The following is a 26,341-nucleotide window of genomic DNA, read 5'->3' as shown; positions in this document are numbered from 1 at the left end:
TAATGCACCGATTCTTCATAGCCTACATGGACGAAGTTGACTGTAACAGCGAAGAAAGACAAATATTTATCAAATATTATAAAAAGTTTAAATATTGGCAAACTCAACATTCACTTTAATATGAATCAAAAGCTCCATTTAACTGTTGAATTAAAACGTGTGAGAAATGTTGCATATTTTCCACATAACAATAACCACGTTTTTTATAATCGTATATTAATAGACCATGATCTAATTTAAATGAAGCACACTTTCTAAAAAAAGTCTTTTTTGACGTGTCGTGGATTTTCAGGGTTTTGTGTGTCATAGAGAAGCATGAGGTACTTTCCTGCTCCTGAAATGAAAATTCAGTGATCTGTTAGAAAACTCCAAATGATGTAACTAACACTTAGTGGAGCTACAGAAGTGAACCCGAACGGAATATATGCATCACTCTTCCAGCTGGTGTGGGTGTTGTGGTGTCTCCCTCTCGTGGTCAGATTACTGGAGGAGGGTTATTGTGAAATGCACCACTAAAGCGCCAGACCCTTCTTCTCAAATGCACCATGAGTTCTGAACGTCCTAAAGCGGAAGTATTGTTACAGATGTGTTATAAATGTGTAAAGAAGTCGGGCTTTATATGCTGTAGTCTATGAAAGCCCTTTCGGCTTTTTATTTATATCTTTTTTTATTCATTCCGTGTTCTTCCATAGTATTGTGTGGTGTTTAGTGCACTTTGTCAACTACAGTATTTGTATTATCCCCCCCGCAAACGCGACATGGTACGATCCAAGATCTGTCAATGGACGCCAAGCTTTCGCTTTCACGCGCTAGTTATGATTACATGTCAAAATCTCACTATATATACGATGTTTAATCTGTGTGCTCAGGATTTCTAGTAAATTAATCATTTATTTATTCAGCGGAACTGCGCACGAGCCGTTCAGGAGCACAGATATGTGTATGTAGAAGCCACATTGGACTGCACAATTTTGGAACAGTCTATATGTCGTCACTCAAAATAAAAATCAATGAGTTTCAAGACGCTACAATGTTGCGTAAAAACCGATGCGATGTAAATTCCTGAAGAAGCTAGATAAACGTTCACAGGTAAGAATGTGTTGTTGTTGTTGATATGTATTAACTCAGTGTTACAGGATTTAAACTATAGCTACCTTTTAAATGTCGTGTTAGCTATCGGCTTCATCTTGTTGTATTGTGTTAGTTTAGAAAAACAAATGGTCTGCTGAAGTCTACTGCAGATGTGGATATTAATACATGCATATTATTAGTGTTGCAGACACACAGGCCACTTGCTCTCAAGTGTTCACAGACCGGTTTTGACCATTTGTCATTAGACACAGGGCCCTCAACCAATCCGAGGTATCGAAGTCAGATATAAAGTTGTTGAAAGTGCCCAAACAACATCGGCCTGTGTATCATCACATCAAGATACAAGACATCTCGGTTACGTATGTAACCATGGTTCCCTGAATAGGGAACGAGATGCTGCGGTGACGTCACCACGTATGGGAACACCTTCGGTGTGACGAATGTCTGAAGCCCTATACCATCCCGCCAATCCTATTGGCCAAATGGCGCATGGCACCACCCTACGCATGCGCACGCATGATATACCTGGGTGCAGCGCGCCATTTCGCTCAGATTTCATGACTGAAGATGAAGAACATTATCAAGGTACGGAACGGCCAGAACCGCAGCATCTCGTTCCCTATTCAGGGAACCATGGTTACATACGTAACTGAGATGTTCCCTTTCATAGGTCACTTCGATGCTGCGGTGACGTCACCACGTATGGGAACGATATACCAAAACGCCTGACGTACCTGATAACTGAGATCCGAGGAAGCATCTGCTCAAGCGGAAGGAACCCGGGAGCCAGGAGCCATCCTCACATCTAGAGTGTAGGACTTGATAAAAGTGCTCGGTGAGGACCATCCTGCCGCAGCACAGATATCATCCATAGAAGATCCACTGAGAAAAGCTTGAGAAGAAGCCACAGCTCGAGTGGAGTGAGCTTTAACTTCCGAGTCCGCGCGCCTCATAGGCCAAAGAAATCGCCTCCACCAGCCAATGGGACATGCGCTGTTTTGTAACCGCATGGCCCTTACTTTTATGTCCAAAACAGACAAACAGCTGGTCAGATTCACGCCAAGGGGCTGTACGATCCACATAAGTCTTTAAGCTCTCACAGGGCAAAGACTTAGATCTCCTGACCCAGCCTCAGCAGGTGAAAAAGCTTCCAGGACCACATGCTGAAAGCGAAAGGGGTTATATGCGACCTTAGGAACGTAGTTAGGCCTGGGCCGCAGCAGCACCTTCACAGAGCCCGATGCAAATTCCATGCATGAGGGTGAAACAGAAAGAGCCGATAAATCCCCAACTCTCTTGAGGGAGGATAAAGCCATGAGAAGAAGTGTCTTCAGTGTCAGGAATTTATCCGATACAGTCTCCAAGGGCTCAAACGGATGCCCTGATAAACCTAGCAACACTATGGATAAATCCCATGAAGGAACTCGCACAGGGCGGAAAGGCCTCAGCCATCGCGCACCCTGTATGAAACGAGAAACTAGTGGATGACGCCCCACAGAGGCACCGCCTATGTATTCGTGGTAAGCTGAAATGGCTGCCACGTAAACCTTTAAAGTGGCTGGTGTTACGCCATCCGAAAAACGATCCTGGAGGAACTCCAGCACTGAAGCCACTGGGCAGTAAACTGGATCCACATTACGATTGCCACACCAGGCTGTAAACAGTCTCCACTTGAAAGCATATAAGCGTCTCGTAGAAGCTGCTCTAGAATTCAATATAGTCTCAGTGGTTTCAACAGAAAGACCGGGACATACTAATGCACTCCGCTCAGTGGCCACGCCCACAGTTTCCACAGATCTGGCCTCGGGTGCCAAATCAGCCCCTGTGCTTGTGATAATAAATCCTGTCTGAGGGGAATCTCCCACGGAGAGCCCGCTAGCAGACTGATCAGATCCGCAAACCACGACTGCGTGTGCCATCGCGGAGCCACCAGCAGCAGCTATTCCACTCTGTCCCGCCGTATTCTGCATAATACCGCTGGGATCAAACGAATCGGAGGAAAAGCATACAGACTGGTCCTGGGCCAGCTGTGAGCTAATGCATCCACGCCCAGGGGCGATGGGGGGCATAGGGAGAACCATAGTGGGCAATGCGTAGTCATGTTCGACGCGAATAAATCCACTTTCGCTTTGCCGAATATCCGCCATAAAAGATTCACCGTCTGGGGGTGTAATCTCCATTCTCCCTGTTCCAGAGCCTGTCTGGATAGCATATCCGCTCCGAAGTTCAAACGTCCGGGGACATGAACAACTCGGATCGATAGAAATTTGTTCTGAGACCAAAGAAGAACATGTCTCGCCAGCCTGCACAGGGGGCGAGAGCTTAATCCTTCCTAGTGATTCAGGTATGAGACAAACGCTGTGTTGTCTGATCTGAGCAGCACAAGACGGCCGATCAGCAGATTCGCGAATTACTGGAGAGCCAGAAAACTGCCAGTAATTCCAATCGGTTTATATACCAACTGCGTTGTGCAGCTGTCCACACTCCGTGGGCTGGTAGCCCTTGACAAACAGCTCCCCAACCGGTCAAAGACGCATCCGTCGTGACGATCTCTGGGAAAGCTCAAATCCCCAGCCGAACCCCGGTAGGAGAATTCGGTTGGCATCCATAGTTTTAACGACATCACACAACTCCGTGTCACCGAAATCGTCCGATGCAGAAGACAACGGGGTGAAATATTTCGTCTTTCCGCCCATTTTCCACTGAAAAGGGCGCATGTGAAGTAACCCCAGACAAATTACGGGGAATGCCGTTGCCAATCGTCTAAGTGGTTCACAGACGGACGCCCTGGAGCCGCAACGGGGCCAGAGCTACATCCATGCATTTTGAGAAGTACGGGGTCACAATCCGCCGTCTCTAAAAAACGAATTGGTGTATCCATGACAATTGTGCGTAACACCCATTGAGAAATGCCGGGCAAGCGTTCCACGCGACCCAAAACAATACTAGCAGTCTCAAATTTCCGCTTTCTGCAACGCTGTCATACACATAAATGTCCGTGCACGGAAAAGCCTGCGGCATTCGTGCACAGGGGAAGTGTATGCATAAGAGCTATTGCGTCCCGTTGTGTATAATTCTGAAACGTGTCCACGGCAGGAATTAGACCAACGAATTGAACATCAGGCTCTGCCGCTAACTAAAACGGCGGCTGTGCGAGCCGTCATAAACGGGTCGTCTGTGTAAGACCCTTGAATCGCCCCTCGAAATCTGAAAGCTGGATTGCGCAGAGTGTCTGAGGGATTATTATTTATTTATTTACGCCTGGCGTTACAGCCCGATCCAATGCTGCTCGAAGCGCTGTTTGCTGCGAGACAGTCAATGTTAGAGCGTAGGGACGGCAGTGAGAGTGTTGGATGCGCATTAGCGGTCCAACAGCACTCTATAGTGGAGGGCACAGTCTCTGGCGAACATGAAGGAAAGCGCATGCGTAAACTCGCTGCGTTTCGTTGTGTATAATCCTGAAGCGTATCCACGGCAGGATTTAATTCACCAAGATAAAAATCGGGCCACGTCGCTATTGCGAGAACGTGGTGGCTGTATGAGCAGTCATAAACTGGCCATCTTTGCCAGCCTTTTGTGCCGTCCCTCAAACTCTGAAGGCTGGATAGTGCAGAGTGTCTGAGGGGGCGCTTAAATGATAGCTCAATCCAATGATGCTCGAGGTGCTTGTGCTGCGAGACAGTCAATGTTAGAGCGTGGGGACTGCAGTGAGAGGGTTGGATGTGCATTAGTAGTCCAACAGCACTCTCTAGTGGAGGGCACAGACCCTGGCAAACATAGAAGGAAAGCGCATGCGTCAAACTCGCTGCGTTTCGTTGTGTATCATCCTGAAGCGTGTTCACGGCAGGATTTAATCCAACAAGATAAACATAGGGCCACGCCGCTAGCGAGAACGCGGCAGCTGTGTGAGCCGTCATAAACTGGCCATATTCGCCAGTCTCTATGCCGTTTCTCAAACTCTGAAGACTGAATTGTGCAGTGTCTGAGGGGCGCTCAAATAACAGCTCAGTTCAGTGACGCTCGAAGTGCTTGTGCTGCGAGACAGTCAATGTTAGAGTGTGGGGGTAAAGAACGAGAGGCTTCTCGTAAAGAACCGTAATAAGAGAATAAAATTTGCCGAAATAGACACGACTCGATACGTCTTAGACGAGACTAGGTCGCAGCGGAGTTTGGCGCGATCCGTTCGGCTAGAGAGGTAGTCAAACGGCATCGCTATATAATAGCAGTCCGCCATGTCACTTAATCGTGGCAAAAACCCGCGCCGTTCGTGATATGCGCTGATAAAGGCTGCTTCCAGGACCTCGAAACCTCTTGGTGGAGGTCCGTGAGAAGGGTATTTTATCCACCGCGCGGATAGCCACATAATAGCACACTGAGGAAGGGGAAGCGCATTTCTCCTGTCCGCTCGGAGGGAGAGAACCGCTTATGCCGGTCAGAGCCTACTCTGAGTTCGAAGCTGCGGTTAGACAACATAGTATAAAAGCAAAACTGCTCTGATTAACGCGCTCGAGTAGGGAAGAGCGAGCAAGTGGAAAAACTCCAGTGCATCACTGTATTCATAGTCAAGCCGCACATATCGACCCTAACCAACACCTCGTGCGGGGCCTCGGCGACCGCAGAAGCGAACGGTGGGGGTTAGACGCGAGGCGACTGAAGAAATAGACTCCAGAGCACGGATACTTTTCTTTATTTTACCATAGCCGTAGGCTATCACAGAGAGAACATGTAGAGAGGCTGCAAACGAATCTCTCATGAGTGCCTCCCTGTGATAAACCCATTATACGGCTCTTACCTTTCGTTGACTCATCGCGTCCGCGAAAGAGGAGTTAAACACTGCTCGAAGAAAATCGCTGGAGAACGCGAGATGATAGGGCACAGATGATTCGCTATTCCTGAAGGAATGAAATCTGAGCGAAATGGCGCGCTGCACCCAGGTATATCATGCGTGCGCATGCGTAGGGTGGTGCCATGCGCCATTTGGCCAATAGGATTGGCGGGATGGTATAGGGCTTCAGACATTCGTCACACCGAAGGTGTTCCCATACGTGGTGACGTCACCGCAGCATCGAAGTGACCTATGAAAGGGAACAGCAATATTCTAATAGGCTAGATTGTGTTGCCTGTAGTAGGCCTAATTGTCTTTTAAATAATGCTAGCTATATTCTCATTTTAGATTATTATAAAGCATTTGATACTGTAAATAATACCTTTTTTGTTTGAATTTCTTGATTTCTTTGGATTTGGCAACAAATATATTTGTGCAGTTACGAACATTATACAAAAACTGGAATAGTTCTGTTAAACTACACTTTGAGATCACTCAAGGATTTAGTGTAAGAAGAAGTGTAGATCCAATTTCTCCTGTTATTTTTATTAGTCATGAAAATAGTTCCATGTGAAAGTTTAATGCAGACAATGAATTAAAAGAAAAACTTATTTAGGAATTAAGATATGTTAAGAACAACAACAAAAAAAAGAAGAATACATTTTAATTATTCCTCTTTATTGAAAAAAAAAATTCAAATGCAATTTAATAGCTGGTTAATACGAGACTTGTCCTTGATTGGGAGAGTATTATAATCAAAATCTGAAGGGTAATTAAGACTTGTTAACACTGTGATTACCGTAGTAGATGTTTCAAAACATATTATTAATGAGATCGATAAAAGTATATATCATTTTATTTGGAAAAATAAATATTATTTGAATAAAATAACACTTTGTGATTCACTTAACCAAGGAGCAAATGTATAAAAGATGTGAAGCCACAAAAAAAAAAAAAAAAAAAAAAAAATTCCAAGATAAAGAGATTTTATTATTATTATTATTATTGGTTATTCCAAGTAAGAATCTGTGAGGAAAGAAACTGTGTGTGTAGCCTATATAATCATCCATGATGATAATAATAACTGTTTATAAAAAAATTTTTTGACAGTTTATGGGAAGCTTGTTAATATTAAAATTACAATTAAGAATAAATTAAATACCACATATGTTTTTTTTTCCAAATGAATAATATAATCTTATAGCCTATCCATTTAGTTTTAAATATAACATTATAAATAAAAGTCTAAATATAACAACATTTTTTTTTCACTCATTTTAAAATATAAATATGTCACTACTTGTATACTGTAGGCTACACTTAGTTTTTTTTTAATGTACATTAAAAGACACAATAAAGAACAAAGTTGGAAAAAACTTAATTATTGTAAAACCTTAAATCTGTCTTTTGAATGATTTCTAATAAATAAAATATATATTTATTGATACAGATGTGTTTTCCCCCACTTTAGGTTTTACATTTTTATCATTGTAGCCTATATTGTTTCCTACAATTTGAGTTGATGGAACGGATACTGCATTTCTATGTTTAACTGATAATTGACTTTCTATGTTCATTGTTTAAAAGATTGCAATAAAAAGTGCATCTATCCGTGTGTTTGATCAGGAGAACGGCGATGGAGGACCGTGCACTGCCGGTGTTCACGTTCGGGGTCATCGCGGACATACAGTACGCAGATATAGAGGACGGTTTAAATTATCTGAGAACACGCAAACGCTTCTACAGGAACAGCCTCCAGCTGCTGCGCAACGCGACGCAACGCTGGGAAGAGCAGCGTGTCATGTGCGTCCTTCAGCTAGGGGACATTATTGACGGGTTTAATAAGAGCCGCAGCGCTTCGGAACAGGCTCTACACACCGTTATCGGGGAGTTTGACAAGATCTCGGTGGATGTGCATCACGCGTGGGGCAATCACGAGTTTTACAACTTCTGCAGGGAAACTCTACTCGCTTCCCCGCTCAACAGCGCGGCGAAAGCCAGGAGTGGAAGTGACCTCCTAGCGGACGACATTTACGCGTACGAGTTCAGTCCCGCCCCCGGGTTTCGGTTCGTGCTGCTGGACGCCTACGACATCAGCATGATCGGGAGAGACGAGAGCAGCGAGAAACACAAACGGGCATTGAAACTGCTGCAGGAACACAACAACAACCCTGATCTCAATCAGCCACCAGGTGCTGCAGCCAAACCTGTGGCAGATTCTACTGAAAGACAAGGGAACTAGAGTAGTGTATTACCATATTTTCGGACTATAAGTCGCAGCTGAGTATAAGTCGCATCAGTCCAAAAATAAGTCATGATGAGGAAAAAAACATATATAAGTCGCACTGGACTATATGTCGCATTTATTTAGAACCAAGAGAAAACATTACCGTCTACAGCCACGAGAGGGCGCTCTGTGTTTACAGTGTAGTCTGCAGGAGCAATGAGCAGCATAGAGCGCCCTCTCATGGCTGGAGACGGTAATGTTTTCTCTTGGTTCATGTCAAATTAATTTTGATAAATAAGTCGCACCTGACTCTAAGTCGCAGGACCAGCCAAAGTATGAAAAAAAGTGAGACTTATAGTCTGGAAAATACAGTAACTAGTGCATGACAGATTCAAGTAAAACAATAATAATAGACTAATAATAATTATAGCAATAATTTTTTTTTTTTTTTTTAAGAATTTTGGAAAATGTAGGCTGCAGCTGAAGCATGCTGGTTAATTTCATATGAGTTTATATTGAAAATAAATTAATTTAACTGCAACTTATTAAAAGGTAGGGTTTGTTATATTAGTCAAATTGTTTGTCTTTACGATTATCACATAGCCGTCTCCAAATATAATTTTGACAATTCTTTGAAACAACAAAAAAACCTTGAAGCTTGGGTTATGTTTTAAAATATTATTAAAAATAAATATAGTAAAAAACAAAAACGGCAATATGTTACCCCAAATCAGTGCTCTTTTCACATACTAAACCAAAAATATGGAATAAACTACATTTAGATATAAACATTAATCTTAAAAAAATAGAGATTAAATAAAGGATTTATGTTTCTTAAAGAAAAAAAATACATTTGCTGAATATGGCTCATCCTCGGGTGATACGAAATGTTTCTTCTTCAGATTTGGAAATATGTAGCATTGCATAACTTGCTCACAAATGGATCCTCTGCAGTAAATGGGTGCCGTCAGAATCAGTCCAAACAGTTGATAAGTAATATTTGGGATTTACAGGAAGCATTATTATGGGTTTTGGGCTTGCATTTTAGCTAAAAATGTCTTCATGAAGGATTTGATTTTTTACATACACGCAGCTTTTGGCTTCACAAGACGTTGGACTGGAGGTGTTTGGATTACTCATGGTTTATTGTGTTTTCATCAGTGTTTTTATCACTTTATCTGTTTGTACTCTTATTCTGACGGCACCCATTTACTGCAGAGCAGACATTGTTGAGCAAGTGATTGAATGAATCTATGAATCCTGGAAAATATATCTGAACAAGACATGACTTGAGAAATATTACTGTATGTAATCTAAACAAACAGCTAGTAATTGTTGGGGGTGAATTAAAGCCAGTTAAACACAGATGGGAACAGCTTGTTTATCTGCTTTCTTTCAGTATTTGGTGGCTTGGAACAAAGGTTTGTGAAATTTAATGGTGGATTCAGCCAAGAGCAGCTCCTGTGGCTTGATGAAGTCTTAACTCTTGCTGATCAGAGACAGGAGAGAGTAACTGTCTTTAGTAAGTATAAACACTTTTAGATGCTTTTAAGATCTTTACAGGTCTTTACAGTACTTGTCAAAGGCTTGCAATTTTTTTTTGTGTGTTGTAAAAGTCATTCTGCTCACCAGGGCTACATTTATTTGATCAGATAAACAGTTAAAATTGCTAAATATTATTGAAAACAGTTGTGATGCTTCATGATTTTGTGGAAACCGTGATACAATTTTCCTGATTTCCATTTTTCAGAATTCTGTGATGAATAGAAAGTTCAAAACAACAGCATTTATTTGAAACCGAAATCTTTTGTAACATTATAAATGCCTTTACTGTCACTTTGGATCAATTTAAAGTGTCCTTGATGAATAAAAGCATTTTATGTCTTTCGTTTGAGTATTAATTTATAATGGTTCCCACAAAAATCTGAAGCAGCAAAAATGAAAATAAAGCTTTGATCTCAGGAATAAATTACATTTTACAGTAGATTCTAAATTGCAATAGCATTTTATAATTGTCACTGTGTCGTTGAGTAAATAAATGCAGCCTTAGTGAGCAGAAGAGACTTAATTAAGAACATTTTGAATAAGAAAAATTTTGTGTTTCCAAATTTTGACAATCAGTGTATATTGTGTATTTGTGTAGGTCATCTCCCCGTTCACCCGTATGCCACAGACCCCATTTGTCTGGCGTGGAACTACGACGCCATGCGCTCCGTGCTGCGCTCTCATAAGAGCGTGGTTTGCTTCATGGCGGGACACGATCATGATGGAGGATATTACATAGATGAGTCTGGTGTTCACCACATCACGCTGGAGGGGGTGATTGAAACACGTCCAGACAGTAATGCCTTCGGGACGGTTTATGTCTATGAGGACCAGATGGTTCTAAAGGGCAACGGAAGGATATCAGACATGGTTCTCAAGTATCCATGAGTGGAAAGCAGTTATGAACTGACAGGAGATAAGATTATTGTCAATGATTGATGGAATGGAAAATAATAAACATACACCCTTCTGTACGATCCTCTCAATTTCTGCTTACATTTAGTGTTAAATCAGATTTTTATATCCTCTAAGATATGTTCATGTATATGTAGGTAGCCTAACACTATTACCAACATATTGAACAATTAAAATGAACAACAAAAAACCTTTAGCAAGGTCAAGTCATCGCTGACAAGAAGTGATTTTAATGAAAGTTGGCTACCTATGGAGCAGAAACGCAAAATAAAGCCATAGAGAAGTAAAAAAAATAATAATAATAATAATAAAAAAATAAAAATAAAGTGGAAAACTACAGCACCCACAATGCATTGGGCTCGATCAGGTGATCCGGGAGCGGGATACAAAAATGCGGAAATAGTTCGATCTGTAGTTTTTATACAGAAGTCCTGGAGCTGTCAAAAGTTACGCATTTTATGTCATCCGACAGACGTTTGCCGACATATAAACAGAAATATGTTGGTGCAGGCGACACGTTGTTCCTTTACTTATGCAGATACTGTAACGATATAAAGTTGGTTGAGAATCATGTGACCTTGCCCTTTAATTGCAGAAACAAATGGTAATAAACATGAAACACTAATGAATACATTTACATTGTATATTGGCTATAGGAAGGATACACAACCACACACTCAATGATATTAAGATTGTATATATATATATATATATATATATATATATATATATATATATATATATATATATATATATGTATATACACACACACACACACACTGAATATATATATATATATATATATATATATATATATATATATATATATATATATATATATATATATATATAATTAATATAATTGTATAATCATGTACCAACAGAAAATAAATCGACGAAAGAAATAGCGGGGGGGGGGGGGTAATAATAGTGGCAATGTTAAATAAAATATGTAAGGATAAAACAGATGCTACATTGTATGCAAAGATATTTAAAAGTCCGCTTTTTAATGTAGCCTAATATTTAATTATTTTACCTGAATGTACATTTCATTGTGGGATGTTTGTGTGAGCTTCGAGTCATGAATCCCCCTCGAGCGGGGAGTCCTCGCGCATCTGGCAACCGCGGAGCAGCGCTGGCGCTCAGCAGCAGCGAGAGTCTGGCGCCGTCACTGCTAACCGAAGCTGGCTGTCCTGTCCCGCCTTACGACCGTCTAACCCCCTCGCTTTTAAACGTTACCGAATGGGGTGCGGAGAGCCTGTCGGTTCGCTGCAGTAGTCGTGTGTGTTGAGTGTCCAGCTCGTGAATCCAGTGTCCGAAGGGTCAATCTGCCTCACTGCGGTGCAGCCGCTGCTGGAGTCAAACAGATCCACAATGGCGACTCCCAGTCCCAGCACCAATTCACCAACTAGCGCTGCGGGATCCGCCTTACACACGCAACACTTAACGACAATGAGCAACATGCAGGGTAAGAGACGCAAACACAGCGTGAAGCGGCAAATGAGCCGTTATTCAGTGAAGCGGCTCGAGCGCAGCGGAACGCGTTTAGGCCGCGCGCGCGCTCCAGTGTTTACAGTGTCACATGAACGCGTAGCTCCATGATCATGTCTCAGACGCGTCTGCGTGGGTTTACAGCTGGGTTTTGAGCTGGATTGTTGTGCTGAGGCTGTAGGCCTGTGCAGTGGATCACGCAGCCTTTCTAGACATCATATCTATGCTAAATGTGCTGCTCTGAAGGCCAAAACTGCTGTGTGTATGGATAAAGTGGGGCTCGAAAGTTTGGGAACCTTCGAACCCCACTGTAACTCTCTGAGGTTATCTTCTCCACTCTTGCTCTTCAGCACCACTGTAACAGAATCAATAATCATACTCATATTTTCTACACAGAGCTGTGTACATTTTGTTGTAAAAATCTGCAGTCTAATTTCACTGCAGTCTATTCAGTTTTGTTTTAGTATCATTCTAATACTTCTATAGCCTTTTTTACATTTCAAAGTAGACTTTATTTATTTTGTTTATTTTTTTAGCTTTAATGTTAATCTTAATCTTAAAGATTTAGTATTTTGTGTTTATTTTTTATATTTTATTTTATTTCTTTTAACATTATTTCAGTTATTATTATTATTTTTTTTACAGTTTTTAGTTAACTATAATTAATACTGTTATAGTTTTTTTAATGTTTTGAATTATATTTGATATTTTCCGTTCAAGTTCATTTTTAAGGTTTAGTTTTTTTTTTTGTTTTGTCATTTTATTTTATTTTGTTGTTTTCAAACAGGTCTTTGGGTTGTGTGTATACGTGTGTGTGTGAGTGTGTGTGTGTGTGTGTGTAAAATCATTTTATTTATTTTAGTACGTCAACTAAGTAAAAATGAGAAATGTTGCATTGGCAACTAGCTGAAACTAAAAGTTTGTAATATTTGAACTTGATTTTTTTTTAAATATTTTCTACTCTTGTGTTAATTTTAGTTATAGTTATAATTTTAGACATTTATAGCGTTTATGTGCATTAAGATGATTGTTTGGGTTATTAGTAAATGAATGATTTCTCCTCCTGATTCAGATTCCAGCACATGCTGGAGGTGTCAGAATGAAACAGGTAAAGCAGCTCACATACGCTTCACACTTATTTACACCATCATCAGTTCACTTGATACAGAGGTTTGTTTCCACCTCGGAATTAAAAGGCAATTGTGACTCTTATCTTATATGCATATACATATATATATATAGTCTATGTTAGTTTGGACTATTTTCTCAGCACTGCAAAATTGTTTATATATGACTTCACATCTGACAGTTGTCTTAATTTGTGAGATACAAAGTCAGAATTGCGAGAAAAAGTCAGAATTAGGTTAAAAGTCACAATTACCTTTTTAATTATTTTATTCCATGACTTTTATTCCATGCATCCATAAGTTTATTATCATTTGCATGGATTTTCAACATTTTTCCCCCCCATTTTCTTTAGGATTTCAGATCAATCTGTCTGGAGTAACCCAAAGTAAGCTGGTTTTCTGTGCTGTTATAATGGTTTTCTGCATTTCTTTCCAGAAAATACAGTGTTATTCCTGCTGTAGAGGCAGTTTAAGACTAAAATTAACCACATATGAATCAAATATCTTAAATAATTTAGACATTATTTAAAGAAATCATGATTAGTGCTTGCATTAGCAGAAGATAAATAAACTTCCCCAAGCCACACAGTTTGAGCTGTTTTCTGGAATCATCTCATATTTTGATTCTCAGTTATTTCCATAATCTTTTTTTTTTTTCCCTGCATGCTTTGTTAAATTTGTTTTTTGTTTTTAAATACAAATCCATTAACCTTAGCAAAGCAATCTGAAGTTAACGTTTTTTTTTTCTTCTCTCTTTTAAAGGCAAACGCAAAGCACTTAAGTTAAACTTTGCGAATCCACCAGTTAAACCGACCGCACGACTCCCCATCACAACGGCTAACCCTCCGTTCCAGAATCCACACATGTAAGATTTCATTCACTGTTAATGTTTTGTTAAAGGTCAGATGTGTCATTTTTATGTTGAATATGCAAAGAAAATGGTTAGTAATTTGTAAAAACTGTGTCTCAAACATGGCTGTTTGTATCCTGACACCCCTATCGGCCAATAGCATGATTCTGGGGGCGGGACAAACTTTCTTATCAACCAATTACAGATGGGCAGAGTTCGGGAAACCTGTTTGGCAACAGTTATGATTAGAGGTTGACCGATAATGGATTTTGCCGATACCGATAGCTAGGTTGGACCACACTAGCTGATACCGATTAATTAACCGAAAATTTTTTTTAATGAATACTGAACAAAAACTAAAATAGTGCTTTATTAAAAAAACAAAAACAAAAAAAACAATACTGAATCATACTACAAAATTGTCTCTTATTTTAAAGTGTTACAATTTGATTTCAAAAGTCGTGCTTAAAGATGCACATCTTTAAATATATACACAAAGGCCATAGCATTACAATTGTCCCAGCACTATTTATACTCTCATACTTTAACTGCTTCTATTCTTGAACACTAAATGATTATCTAATCAAAATATTTTTTTGACACAAATTTACTTCAAGGATGAACAATGAGGCATAGATAAGTGTGAAGTTGAAGTTTTTAAAAAACGGAGCAGTCGGAAAGAGCGATTTATATATAATAGCTCTATAAATGAAGCAAACATACTTTATATTAGAGTCACAGAAAGACAAACGTTTCGATTGAAAGAGGCCACTAGAAGCTGCTCTTGAACTGTATAATGAAACATACTCTTCTCAGCCGCTCCAGAAACAGACACAACCCGGAAAACTATCAGCATGGATATTTTTCCGATAACCGATTGTTCAAGAAATCAACTATCGGTGCCGATTAATCGGCAAAACCGATACATCGGTCGACCTCTAGCTATGATTTTTGCAGTTCCATTGGGTGATGCAGTTTCTTGAGTTTACGCTGTAGTTTTGTGTGAAAAAGAATTGACTTGTGCGTTTCAGAGAGCGGCTGCGGACGCACAGCATCGAGTCCTCAGGGAAGCTGAAGATTTCTCCAGAGCAACATTGTGACTTCACGGCCGAGGACCTCAAGGACCTGGGAGAGATCGGGAGAGGAGCGTACGGATCCGTGAACAAGATGGTGCACAAACCCAGCGGACAGATCATGGCTGTCAAGGTGATTCACATTATATGTGCTTTATAATCAGTTCTCAAGATATCTGAATTATCCAGCAGAAGTGGAGTCCGGGAACATTTGAAAACGAAATGGAATAATTGAGACACCTTTTGGATTCTTTTTTTTTTTTTTTTCATAAAATGATACAATTGTAAAAAAAAAAAAAAAAAAAAAAATATAGATACTGGAATAGAGCACAACATTTAGTTCCTGTAAATAGAAACTCTTCATTTTCTACGTAGGGAAAATAAAGATAATTTATAGAAATAACTGATAAACCTTTAATGTTTTCCAATATCATGTTCATCGATTGGTATAACCTTTTGAACCCATCTGTTCGCATTGTCAGCTTCTGTTTTAAATAATTGTTCAATAGCAGATATCTAAATATATATATATATATGTATAGATATAATGAAAGGCTGTTAGTTTGTATATAAAAACAACAATTTCAAATTAATAGGTTTATTACTATTTCAACATCTTTTTTTTTTTTTTTGTCTTTTGCAAGGCTTAATGGGATTGTAGTTCCAAGTGTTTTTTTTTTCTTCTCCAGATTCTTAAATACTTTTCCTGTTTCAGATCAAAGTCTGTAATTTTGTGATGGTTTGGTTCCATAGACTAAACGCTTTAATTAAGACGTTTGCAAAAATCCTATGGGAAAAACAAATCAGAAAAATAGTAAGGATCCAGCGTCGCTGAAAAAGAGTCCAACAGATTCGATGGAACTAAAAGGGGAAATGATCTTGATTGTAGAGAGCCATGAGGTTGTCATGATATTATCAAACATGTGAATGCGCCACCTAGAGTCAGACACGCGTCACTGCAGTCTCAGGAGGGAGACTCATCAAACCTGGTTTAGACTGTTAGGTTGGGAACATAAACTACCGTATTTTTCGGACTATAAGTCGCACCTGAGTATAAGTCGCATAAGTCCAAAAATACGTCATGATGAGGAAAAAAAACATAAGTTGCACTGGACTATAAGTCACATTTATTTAGACCCAAGAAACAAGAGAAAACATTACCGTCTCCAGCCGCCAGAGGGCGCTCTGTCTTCAGTGTAGACTACAGGAGCACTGGGCGGCATAGAGCGCCCTCTGGTGGTTGTAGACGGTAATGTTTTCTGTTGGTTCATTTCTCATGGTTCATGTCAAATTAATTTTGATAAATAAGTCACACCTGACTATAAGTCGCAGGACCAGCCAAACAATGAAAAAAAGTGTGACTTATAGTCCGGAAAATATGGTAATAGAAATATGCACAAATTGAATCTGGTTTTCATCAATAATTTGGTAATTGTCAAGCATGACTAGGATCTCTGAGGAGTGTGTGTTTGTGTGTGTGTGTGTGTGTATCTGACCTCAGTCTTCTTGCCTCCCCTGCAGCGGATTCGCTCCACGGTGGATGAGAAGGAGCAGAAACAGCTTCTGATGGATTTAGATGTAGTGATGAGGAGCAGCGACTGCCCGTATATCGTCCAGTTCTACGGAGCCCTGTTCAGAGAGGTGACCCAAACACAGCCCTCTTCTGTCAGTGTTCGGACCACTGTCTTTGTGTTTGCTGTTTGCTAACAGGACTCTGTTTGTGTCTGTCTTCAGGGCGACTGCTGGATCTGTATGGAACTAATGTCTACCTCCCTCGACAAATTCTACAAATATGTATATTGTTCAGTAGATGATGTGATTCCAGAGGAAATATTAGGCAAAATAACATTAGCAGTAAGTCACTGATCTCAGATATTAACAAATACTTCTGTATTGTAGTAGTAATAATAAACATAAAACATTTTTTCTTATAATAAAATGTGTAAAACATAATACATGCATATTATTATTATATTATTATTATTATAAATATTGATATTATTATAACAATTAACACTTATTGCTAGTAATAATATTATGTAAGATGCCAACAATATTTTGGTTATAATAAAAATAATAACAATTAATTAATTATTATTATTATTATTATAATTTATAACTAAATAAAAAATATAAAATTTGTTTTAATATTAACAACAACAATAATGTTTATGATTATAATATTTGTTATTATAAAAAAGTAAATATGTATAAAATGCTATTTTTATTATACAATTATATTTTGTATAATACAATTTATTAAATAGTGTATATATATATATATATATATATATTACAACTGTTTTTATTTTAGAAATATACATTGTAGGCTTTTATACTTATGTTTGATACTCTTTACCTTTTATTCTTTAATATTTTGAATTGTTTTAACTTTATTTTTAGTATTTCATTTAAATGTTAATTTTTTTTGTATGCATTTGTCATTTTTAATTTAAATTTTACATTTTTTTAATGTGTATAGTATTCATACAGTTTTAGCTTTTAGTTTTGGATCTGAAAGTAGTTGTTTTAACACTACAATTGATTGCTTCTGATATCCACATTAACAAGTCACTTTGGATAAAAGCATCTGATAAATAACACACACACACACACACACACGCACACACATATATAGTACACATATTTATAATAAGAATAGTAATTATTTGTTATAATTAATGAAAATACATGATGATAGTAACTATAATGCTTTTATTGTAACAGTATAACAGGCTTTTAATGATTTTAACAACTGTTTTTTTTTTTGTAGACTGTGAAAGCACTGAATCACTTGAAAGAAAACTTGAAAATAATCCACAGAGGTGAGTGGCCAAGCATCAACACATTTACAGCTGCGTCAAGCAATTACCCCATTTAATCAATTATAGCTCTTCGAATATAGTTTTTGCAGTGCGATTTCTGAGCCTCAGTGTCATTATCTGAAGTGAATGCTTGAATTGTTCTTTAAAACCGTGTTTTTCAGACATCAAGCCCTCCAACATTCTCCTGGATAGAAACGGCAACATTAAGCTGTGTGATTTTGGCATCAGCGGACAGCTGGTCGACTCCATCGCCAAGACCAGAGATGCTGGCTGTAGACCGTACATGGCTGTGAGCATCATATTCTGCTCCTCTAATGAACATGTGTTGTGTTTCCAGCACATGATGATGTTTCTGTGCTCTTGTAGCCTGAACGGATCGACCCCAGCGCCTCCAGACAGGGCTATGACGTCCGCTCGGATGTGTGGAGTTTGGGAATCACGCTGGTTTGTCTCTAGTCATTCCCTCACATGCATACATATATACATATAATGTTAGAATAAGGAATCTTATGCCATTAAAATTAATAATTATGGATTGGACTGAGAAATTACCCCACAATAACTGTGTCCAGTGTGATAAGCATTACATAGACATTACAAACAAGCGGCTTTAGACAGAAATATTTAGATTCAACATAATGATAATAAATGGGTATAAATGCTTTTTATGATTTTATAAAATAAAATGATACTTTCAAACTCAAAAGACACTGAAGCGCCAGTAGGTGGCGGCGAGTCCCTCACTCAACCAATTCATTCAGAAATGAAGCGAGGGTCTCAAACTTTGGATTTAATCAGTAGCAGATCACTACTGGGTGTCGCTCTGAGACGCAAAACAGTTCTGCCATAGCTCGGATCGGAACTATTTTTGTTTGCATAAATGAACAATACTGACAATATTGTGTTTAAAACAGAAGTCTAACGTCTTATTTGTCTAAATCAATATCAGATTAGCACTGGTGCAGGTATTGGGGAGAAACAGGACTCTGGTGTGCTGGTGTGATGATGCTAAACTAAAACTAAAACATGGCCAAAATTATTGGCACCCCTGAAATTTTTCCAGAAAGTTATGTATTTTTTCACAAAAAAAAGTATTGCAGTTGCACATGTTTTGCTATGCACACGTTTATTCCCTTTGTGTGTTTTGGAACAAAAAATAAAAAATAATACAAATTTGACATAACTTCACACAAAATCCAAAAATGGGCCGGACATATTTTGCATTTTAGGCTGATATAATTGTATTCTAATAGACGGCATCACACAGTCAGTCGTCCTGCATCAGTGTAAGATGATGGACCGGTCTGGATGGATATGATGGATGCATTTGAACCCTTTTTTCATAGTAGTTGCACCTGATTAACCTGTTAACTCAACAGCTCTGGTATTAAATCGCAGGCTCCTCTGCTTTGACGGTGTGCATGTGTTTGTGTTGCAGTACGAGCTGGCGACGGGACGCTTCCCGTACCCCAAATGGAACAGCGTGTTTGATCAGCTGACACAGGTGGTGAAGGGAGACCCGCCGCAGCTCAGCAACTCCGAGGAGAGACAGTTCTCTCCCAAATTCATCCAGTTTGTCAATCTGTGGTGGGTGGCCGAGCTGTTTTCCTGTGCTTTAAAGGATATGAGTGTATGAAGCGTGTTTCTTTGCTGAGCGGTCATGTGACGCGTCTCTGTTTGATCATGTGTGTTCCAGCCTTACAAAGGAAGAGTCAAAAAGGCCAAAGTACAGAGAACTGCTGGTACGTTTCTTTGAACTGCATGCAACTTTATTGATTTTACTTGAAAAGAGTTGAATTCAAAATGCACGCCTGACTTTTGACGTTTTTATGGTTTTACTAGTCATAATTTTAGGGCTGCGATATTAGATGAGTACTATATTGGTTATTGGTTGATTTTAGATTCTAATTTTTTTTTATAAAACATACATAGAGTTGCATTTATTATTAAAGAAACACTACTGCTACTAATAATATTGTTATAATGATATTTTTAATAAAAAAAAATAACTATACATTATTATGCATTTAACATTATTATTATTATTATGTGTATTATTATGTGTGTTTCTTTGTACTTTACTGTACTTTGTAGATTTTACTTACATTTTAATTGAAAATAGTTTTTAAGTTTAATTTTTTGATATGCAATATTGCACCACTAACGTATTGGTTATTGGTGGGTAATAAAGTTTTAATTGATTTATTGATAGATATCAGTTATATCGGACAATTAATTATACATGCTAATGCACAAAATCCCTATTTTTTTATCATCTTCAAAAATGCATAATGCTTAAAAAAGCAAATGTTAAACCAAAACGTTTTATTTCACGGATCTGAATTACAGCAGAATTAAAAACGTTTACTATTACACCATTATTTACACAACACTACATATACCAATAATAATATTTTTATTGCATGAAAAAGCAATGCATCTTGTTATTATTATCATTGTCGTTATTTGACACTGTTATTATTACAAATAATTATAATAATTTTACGAAATAATAAAATGCATAGCATTAATATTAAAAGATATTATTATAAATTAGAATTTCCAAGAGTTAGACTGATTATTAATTTGAGACTGCTTTGATACGATCAGGCACTGGAGAAATCAAGGTGGCATTTTAATATCAGCCATTTATTGTTTATTCCCTATAGCAGGTAAATAATGCTGCTAGACCTGAGATCTGAGCGTGTGTTTGTGTTGCAGAAGCATCCGTTCATCCTGATGTACGAGGAGCGGATCGTGGACGTGGCCAGTTACGTGTGCAGGATTCTGGATGAAATGCCGGCGTCTCCCGGCTCGCCCATGTATGTGGACTGATGGTGAGCGGCCTGTTGGGAACACAAGACGGTCCGGCCACCATCTGGTGTACATACAGCGCCTCACACGAAACACACGGCCCTTCACCAACTCTCATTTCACTGCATTTACCGCAGCACATCCTGCCCTCAACGTTTGAGTGAAACTCTATTTCAAAGTGCCATGTTAAAACGCTTCTGTACGCAGTCGGAGAACAAACGTTGGGTGTCGGATTTGTTCTCGTTTGTGAAATGCAAGTCCTGGTTAAGGGTCTGAGTAGTTCTGCTAGACATCGTAATTGTACTTTTTCACCTCAGTGTGAACACAAAGAGAAATACTTCCCCAAAAACATCTTGTGCAATATGAATCGGCTCTCATTTAAAAGCCATTTACATCATGGTGTGTAAACAAGCTTCAGATTTAGAAAATCAACCTTCTGCGTTCATTGCGTCATGCTACATTTGTATGTGTGTGTATGTGTGTGTGTGGGGAATCATTTGGAAATATAAATAAGCAAAACTTGAGTTTGCTCATTTATGACATGTGATAAATGCGCACCAAAATGAATCCTAAGAGGAGGAAAAAGCATCCGTGCTGGTGTTTTTCTTCACACGTGTCACTCTCTCTTTATTTAATGAAACAAAGGTGTTGTTCTGCATCAGTGACGTGTGTTAAAGTAGCTTTACTCGCTCAATATGCAATATGATGTCACGATGATCCAAATGGTTTCACTTATCAACGAGAATGATGAATGCCGGCGCTGCTCGTCACTGTTAATCTGTATTTATACTGACTCCACGTTGTCAAATCAGAAGATTTCCCACAAGCTCACTTTTAGCAGGGCATGAGTTTGGTTGGTTCGTGTGGGATACGGCTGATAATTCATTCATAGGTCACTTATTTTAAAAGATGTACGGCGTTCATCAAACACTAGCGTTTCACGTTTTGATGATTGAAACTGATGTCTTTCTTAAATGCAGTTTAAAAAATAATAGTGGCACATCACAAATGTGGGATGAAATCATTTTAAGGGTGATGTGTATTATATTGTATCAAGAGAGGAAACTATGTACAGAAGAAAAAAAAATCACTGTGAAAATGTACAGTGAGAAGAGCAATCTGTAAAAATTGTAAAAGGAAATGTGCAGGGATACAGCGTACTATATGTTCAGGTTTGGGTATATATTAATCTCTGCTGACAGCTTTTTGTCTGATACACATCACATCAGCTGGCGGGATGAATATGCTTGTAGGTCAGCGGTTTATCATCATTCTGCTCTGTTAGATCTGAACACACGATAGACTCGATGCTCGAATAAATCCAATACTCAGCCAATCACTGTCTCGCATTTATTCAACAGTCATGCATTTGAAGTACCTACACTGAAAACAAAATTGGTGTTAGAAACTGAAAAATTCACAATCACTAAGAAACGTTGAATTAAATGTAAAAAAAGATGAAAGATTGATATTGCATTTTCTTGTCAAACTTGATCATCTTTGAAAAACCATTTACTACAGTGCACGCAGTCTGAAACTTTCAATAATCATCATTAAATAGCTCAAAAGGAGTTTTATTTTTTATTTGTATTAGTCATCAAGACTGATGGAGTCGGTTTGTTCATTTTATGTTTGTTTATTGAACTCTGGTACAGTAATACAGCGGTGGAGACACATACTGGGGCAGTTTATATCATAACGTTGTTCAGTGGCCAAGCAATATAAAAGCTTTCTGTCAGACGTATATATTTCCCCCAGGAGAATCAAAAGAAGAAGAAATAAGACAAAACCTCCGTTTTCCACAGAGGTGAAGAGTAATAGTGAACATTTGTGCAGCACAGACACTTTCTGTCATCAGGATCAAAGGAACCACAGCTTACAATCAAAAAGAAACTAATTATATAAAGGAGAAAGAAAATACATATATATATATATACAAGATTGCAAAGTCACTTTACTGGGCTGCTCCATTCATTGGCCGATATCAAACATAGAAAAATAAAATCTACAGGATTATAAAACTTTACAGACAATTCATCTTAATTATAGACCTAATTTCTGGTCGTATTATGAAACTACTTCATGTGTAAAAAATGGAGTCTCTAATGCTCTACTGTGTTTAATACTGAGTCTTGAATATAAAACAGAGCTTGCTCTCGGTCTGTAATGCCCTTAACGCTTATTCACTGAACTAAAACCCAGGGTTGATTATTTTTACAAAACTGTTTATATAAAATTGGATTTTCTGAATTATGCTTTGAGTTTATTTGTATTATAAGGCCTCGCAGCTCTAGAAAAGGCACGATAAAGAGATTCTTAAGATCTGTACAAAAGCATTCAGTGGCACAAAACATGATTAAAAAAATCAGTAAATAGCAAAAACAGACATATTTCATGAAATGAAAAAAAAAATCTATTCACAGTTTTAAGCTTTTGGTGAGCTAATTATATATATATATATATATATATATATATATATATATATATATATAATTGTTTTGCTAAATCAGTGACTAGTATTACAATCTAAAACTAAGGATTTTATTTAAAAAAGTTAAAAAAAAAAAAAAAGTTAGGTCCCAAATCTGCCACAGTACAGTTTCACAGTTGAACTTATATAATCTATATATTAGAATTCATTCTTCACAAGTGCTGGTAATAATGGCCATCACAGTTAGTGATGTATTGCTTTTGATTCAGAATGTTTTTATTGTCATTTAAGATTCATACAATGTGATTTATTGAAAGGACTCGGTGAGGTTTCAATGAGAAACAGGGATGGTACGTCAACAAATAAATCAGAAAGTATTAAAAACCTACTGTTTGTGTGTCAGAAAATGTCACCACTGTAGTGAACATGATTTTCACACTTGTGTCCTCATTGTTTTAATCACGCTTTTAACTTTTGTTTTAATGAAAGGAATGTCTCATAAATATATATAAATATGCCAATGAAAAGAAAAGGTTGAAATAAATACATCAGAAGCGTAAGATCCAAAAATAATAAAACATCTAATAATAATAATAATAATAATAAAAGAGCTAATGATTTTTTTTTTTTCAAAATAACAGATGTGGCAGGAATATTAATAATCTAAAATGCAAAACAGACTTTGGGGAAAGAAATTAGTAATAAATGAAAAAAAAAAGTATATACTTCATCTGCTTTGATCTTTTGACCAGAGATGTTGGCTTGATTGTGCTAAAATACAGAGATTTAGTGATTTTCTCTTTCACATGAAGTGTGAGCATTAACATTACGGAAGCTTATTTCTGCAGTGACATACAAATTTAAATAAAAAGTTAATTGCAACATCTGATCTCACAGTTTGGACCCCCCCAAGAATTGCAAGATATAAACTCAGAATTGTGAGATAGAAAGTCGGAATTACGGGATAAAAACGTAGAATTATGCAATAGAAAGTCGGAATTGCAAGAAAATCAGAATAACGAGAAAGTCAGAATTGAGAGATATCAACTGGAAAATATGAGATATAAAGTTGGAATTATGAGATAGAAAGTCGTAATTACAAAACAGACATTTGGAATTCGGAGTTATAAACTCAGAATTATGAGATAGTCAGAATTGCAAGATGAAAAGACGGAATTGTAAAATATAAACTCAATTACAAGACAAAAATTAAAATGGAGATAAAATGTCACAGTTACCTATTTTTACTACAGTATTTTACAAACTATAAGTCACGCTTTTTTATCATAGTTTGGCTGGTCCTGCGACTTATAGTCAGGTGCGACTTATTTATCAAAATTAATTTGACATGAACCGAGAGAAATGAACCAAGAGAAAACATTACCGTCTACAGCCGCCAGAGGGCGCTCTCGAGGCTGGAGACGGTAATGTTTTCTCTTGGTTCTTGGTTTTAAATAAATGCGACTTATAGTCCAGTGTGACTTATATATGTTTTTTTCCTTGTCATGACGTATTTTTGGACTGATGCGACTTATACTCAGGTGCAACTTATAGTCCGAAAAATACGGTACTTGTTCTGTGGTGGAAACAAAAACTAAATTGCGAGATGTAAATTCACAATTCTGAAAAAAAAAAAAAAAAAAAACAGTTAAAATTCTGATATTATATCTTATAATTCAGACTTTTTTCTAAAAATTGAGGAAAACGTCAGCATTGTGAAATAAAAAGACGCAATTATCATTATTTTTTATCCAATGACAGAAACAGGCTTCCGTATCACATGTAAAAACCAAAGGTTTGCGCTCTCAAAATAAATTAATTACATGATGATGACAGGAAGGAATTAAATGCTCATAAAAAGTGACATCCTACTGTAAGCTGAAGGTGCAAGTGTGAATTCATATTTACAACAGCACAAGAGAGTACACGTGATATACTAGTGTGATGCATTACTGTGTGTTTTTCCCACACCACAAATGTGCAGACAAAAAAAAAAAAAAAACTATTAAGTTGCTTTCATATATTTACAGACGGATGGTACGGACGTCTCAGTTCGATTTCCATTTGGAGCGTCTTTCTGTTTCCAGTAATCAAAACACCTTTGCCAGAATCCACAGTCAAAACAATTCAAGTTTTGATGGAACGTGATAAAACAGTTTTAAACGCTGGCTCTGGAGATCTGGGTGTGGACGTGATGTTCCTCCTCACCAGTGCTCCAGGTGCAGGTCCATGGCCGAGTTCAGGCCGATGTCGCTCACGTCCAGGAACTCGGTGTTGAAGATGCTCGGCCCGGACGGAGGCAGGCCGTTGTGGAAGGTGTTGGCGGAGCTGGGCAGAGTCAGATCCAGCCATTCCATTGTCTCCCAAGGCGACTCCGCGAAGGTCATTCCGAGGCCGTGGCCCTCAGCGGCAACCGCGGTGATCTTTCCGGCCGTGGGCGATACAGGGGTACCCATCATGTCACGGTTGTTGAATCCATCGCCCGCCTCCTCCAAGCGTCCGTCCACGGCGGGCATCTTCAGGAGCGCCGCGTCTCCTTGCGTCCGGCTCATGGGGCTCAGCAGCGTCTCCAGATGAGCGTCTCCGTGAGCCACCGCGTGATCGTAAGCAAGCATGGAGGGCGACATGTGACTGTAGTGTCGGGGGAACTTGGGCGAAGCTGTAAGGTGAGGCACAACTTTGGTTACAGGAGACCTCTCTTCTTTGGCGTTAGCTGGCATTTCTTTAAAACAAGACAATGACAGCACAAAGAGTGACTTTAATAGTCAATAACAGCTGGGTGTTACTGTGTGAAGTGAGAGGCCTTGTGAACCTTTCGTTTAGGTCTAAAGGGATAGTTCACCCAAAAATGAAAATTCTGTCATCGTTTATACACCATAAAGTTGTTCCAAATCTGCAGAATAAAAAGGTATTTTAAAGAATGTTGGAAGCCAAACAGTTTCTGGTGACGATTGACTTCCATATTATCAAATAATAATAATAATAATACGGCTTCCATCAACTGTTTGGATATCAACATTCTTCCCAATATCTTCTGTTGTGTTCAGCAGGAGAAAGAAACTCTACAGGTTTGGAACAACATGAAGGCGAGTAAATAACTAAACTCAAAAGCTGATGAGGAGAGAC

The 26,341-nt window shown here is 38.3% G+C and overlaps 3 protein-coding genes across 17 annotated transcripts in view; 2 read left to right on the top strand and 1 right to left on the bottom strand.

The window, feature by feature from the left end:
* Window positions 1–612: 612 nt before the first annotated feature.
* On the top strand, window positions 613–10,663 carry adprm (ADP-ribose/CDP-alcohol diphosphatase, manganese-dependent). Of its 2 annotated transcripts, XM_052571319.1 has the most exons (5): window positions 613–1,089; window positions 1,280–1,362; window positions 7,544–8,109; window positions 9,544–9,666; window positions 10,288–10,663. In XM_052571319.1, the coding sequence occupies exons 1-5, from the start codon at window positions 1,048–1,050 to the stop codon at window positions 10,575–10,577; spliced, it is 1,104 nt and encodes a 367-aa protein (XP_052427279.1). In that variant the 5' UTR covers window positions 613–1,047; the 3' UTR covers window positions 10,578–10,663. The 2 variants fall into 2 exon arrangements, with proteins under 2 accessions (XP_052427279.1, XP_052427280.1); XM_052571320.1 differs by lacking the exon at window positions 1,280–1,362 and having other exon boundaries at window positions 622–1,089.
* A 1,052-nt stretch (window positions 10,664–11,715) lies between these two features.
* Window positions 11,716–22,120, top strand: map2k4b (mitogen-activated protein kinase kinase 4b). 2 transcript variants are annotated; one of them, XM_052571317.1, is made up of 13 exons: window positions 11,717–12,072; window positions 13,168–13,203; window positions 13,576–13,608; window positions 13,985–14,087; window positions 15,104–15,278; window positions 16,667–16,786; window positions 16,880–16,999; window positions 17,919–17,970; window positions 18,132–18,259; window positions 18,337–18,414; window positions 19,409–19,557; window positions 19,667–19,712; window positions 20,692–22,120. In XM_052571317.1, the coding sequence occupies exons 1-13, from the start codon at window positions 11,979–11,981 to the stop codon at window positions 20,803–20,805; spliced, it is 1,248 nt and encodes a 415-aa protein (XP_052427277.1). In that variant the 5' UTR covers window positions 11,717–11,978; the 3' UTR covers window positions 20,806–22,120. The 2 variants fall into 2 exon arrangements, with proteins under 2 accessions (XP_052427278.1, XP_052427277.1); XM_052571318.1 differs by lacking the exon at window positions 13,576–13,608 and having other exon boundaries at window positions 11,716–12,072.
* The window catches only part of myocd (myocardin), a 112,266-nt gene continuing 108,045 nt past the window's right edge, over window positions 22,121–26,341 (bottom strand). For 9 of the 13 annotated variants that reach the window (XM_052571301.1, XM_052571304.1, XM_052571309.1 and 6 more), the window contains one exon: window positions 22,121–25,937. In XM_052571301.1, coding sequence (XP_052427261.1) covers window positions 25,420–25,937 — 518 coding nt within the window. In that variant the 3' untranslated portion in view covers window positions 22,121–25,419. The remainder of the gene's footprint in view (window positions 25,938–26,341) is intronic. The other 4 variants (XM_052571307.1, XM_052571308.1, XM_052571313.1 and 1 more) reach the window with 1 other exon arrangement.

This window comes from Carassius gibelio, chromosome B12, assembly GCF_023724105.1.
Source record: "Carassius gibelio isolate Cgi1373 ecotype wild population from Czech Republic chromosome B12, carGib1.2-hapl.c, whole genome shotgun sequence".
NCBI classification, from domain to species: Eukaryota; Metazoa; Chordata; class Actinopteri; order Cypriniformes; family Cyprinidae; genus Carassius; species Carassius gibelio.
Note: the sequence above shows the minus strand (reverse complement) of the source record. Positions and strands in the feature narration are given on the sequence as shown.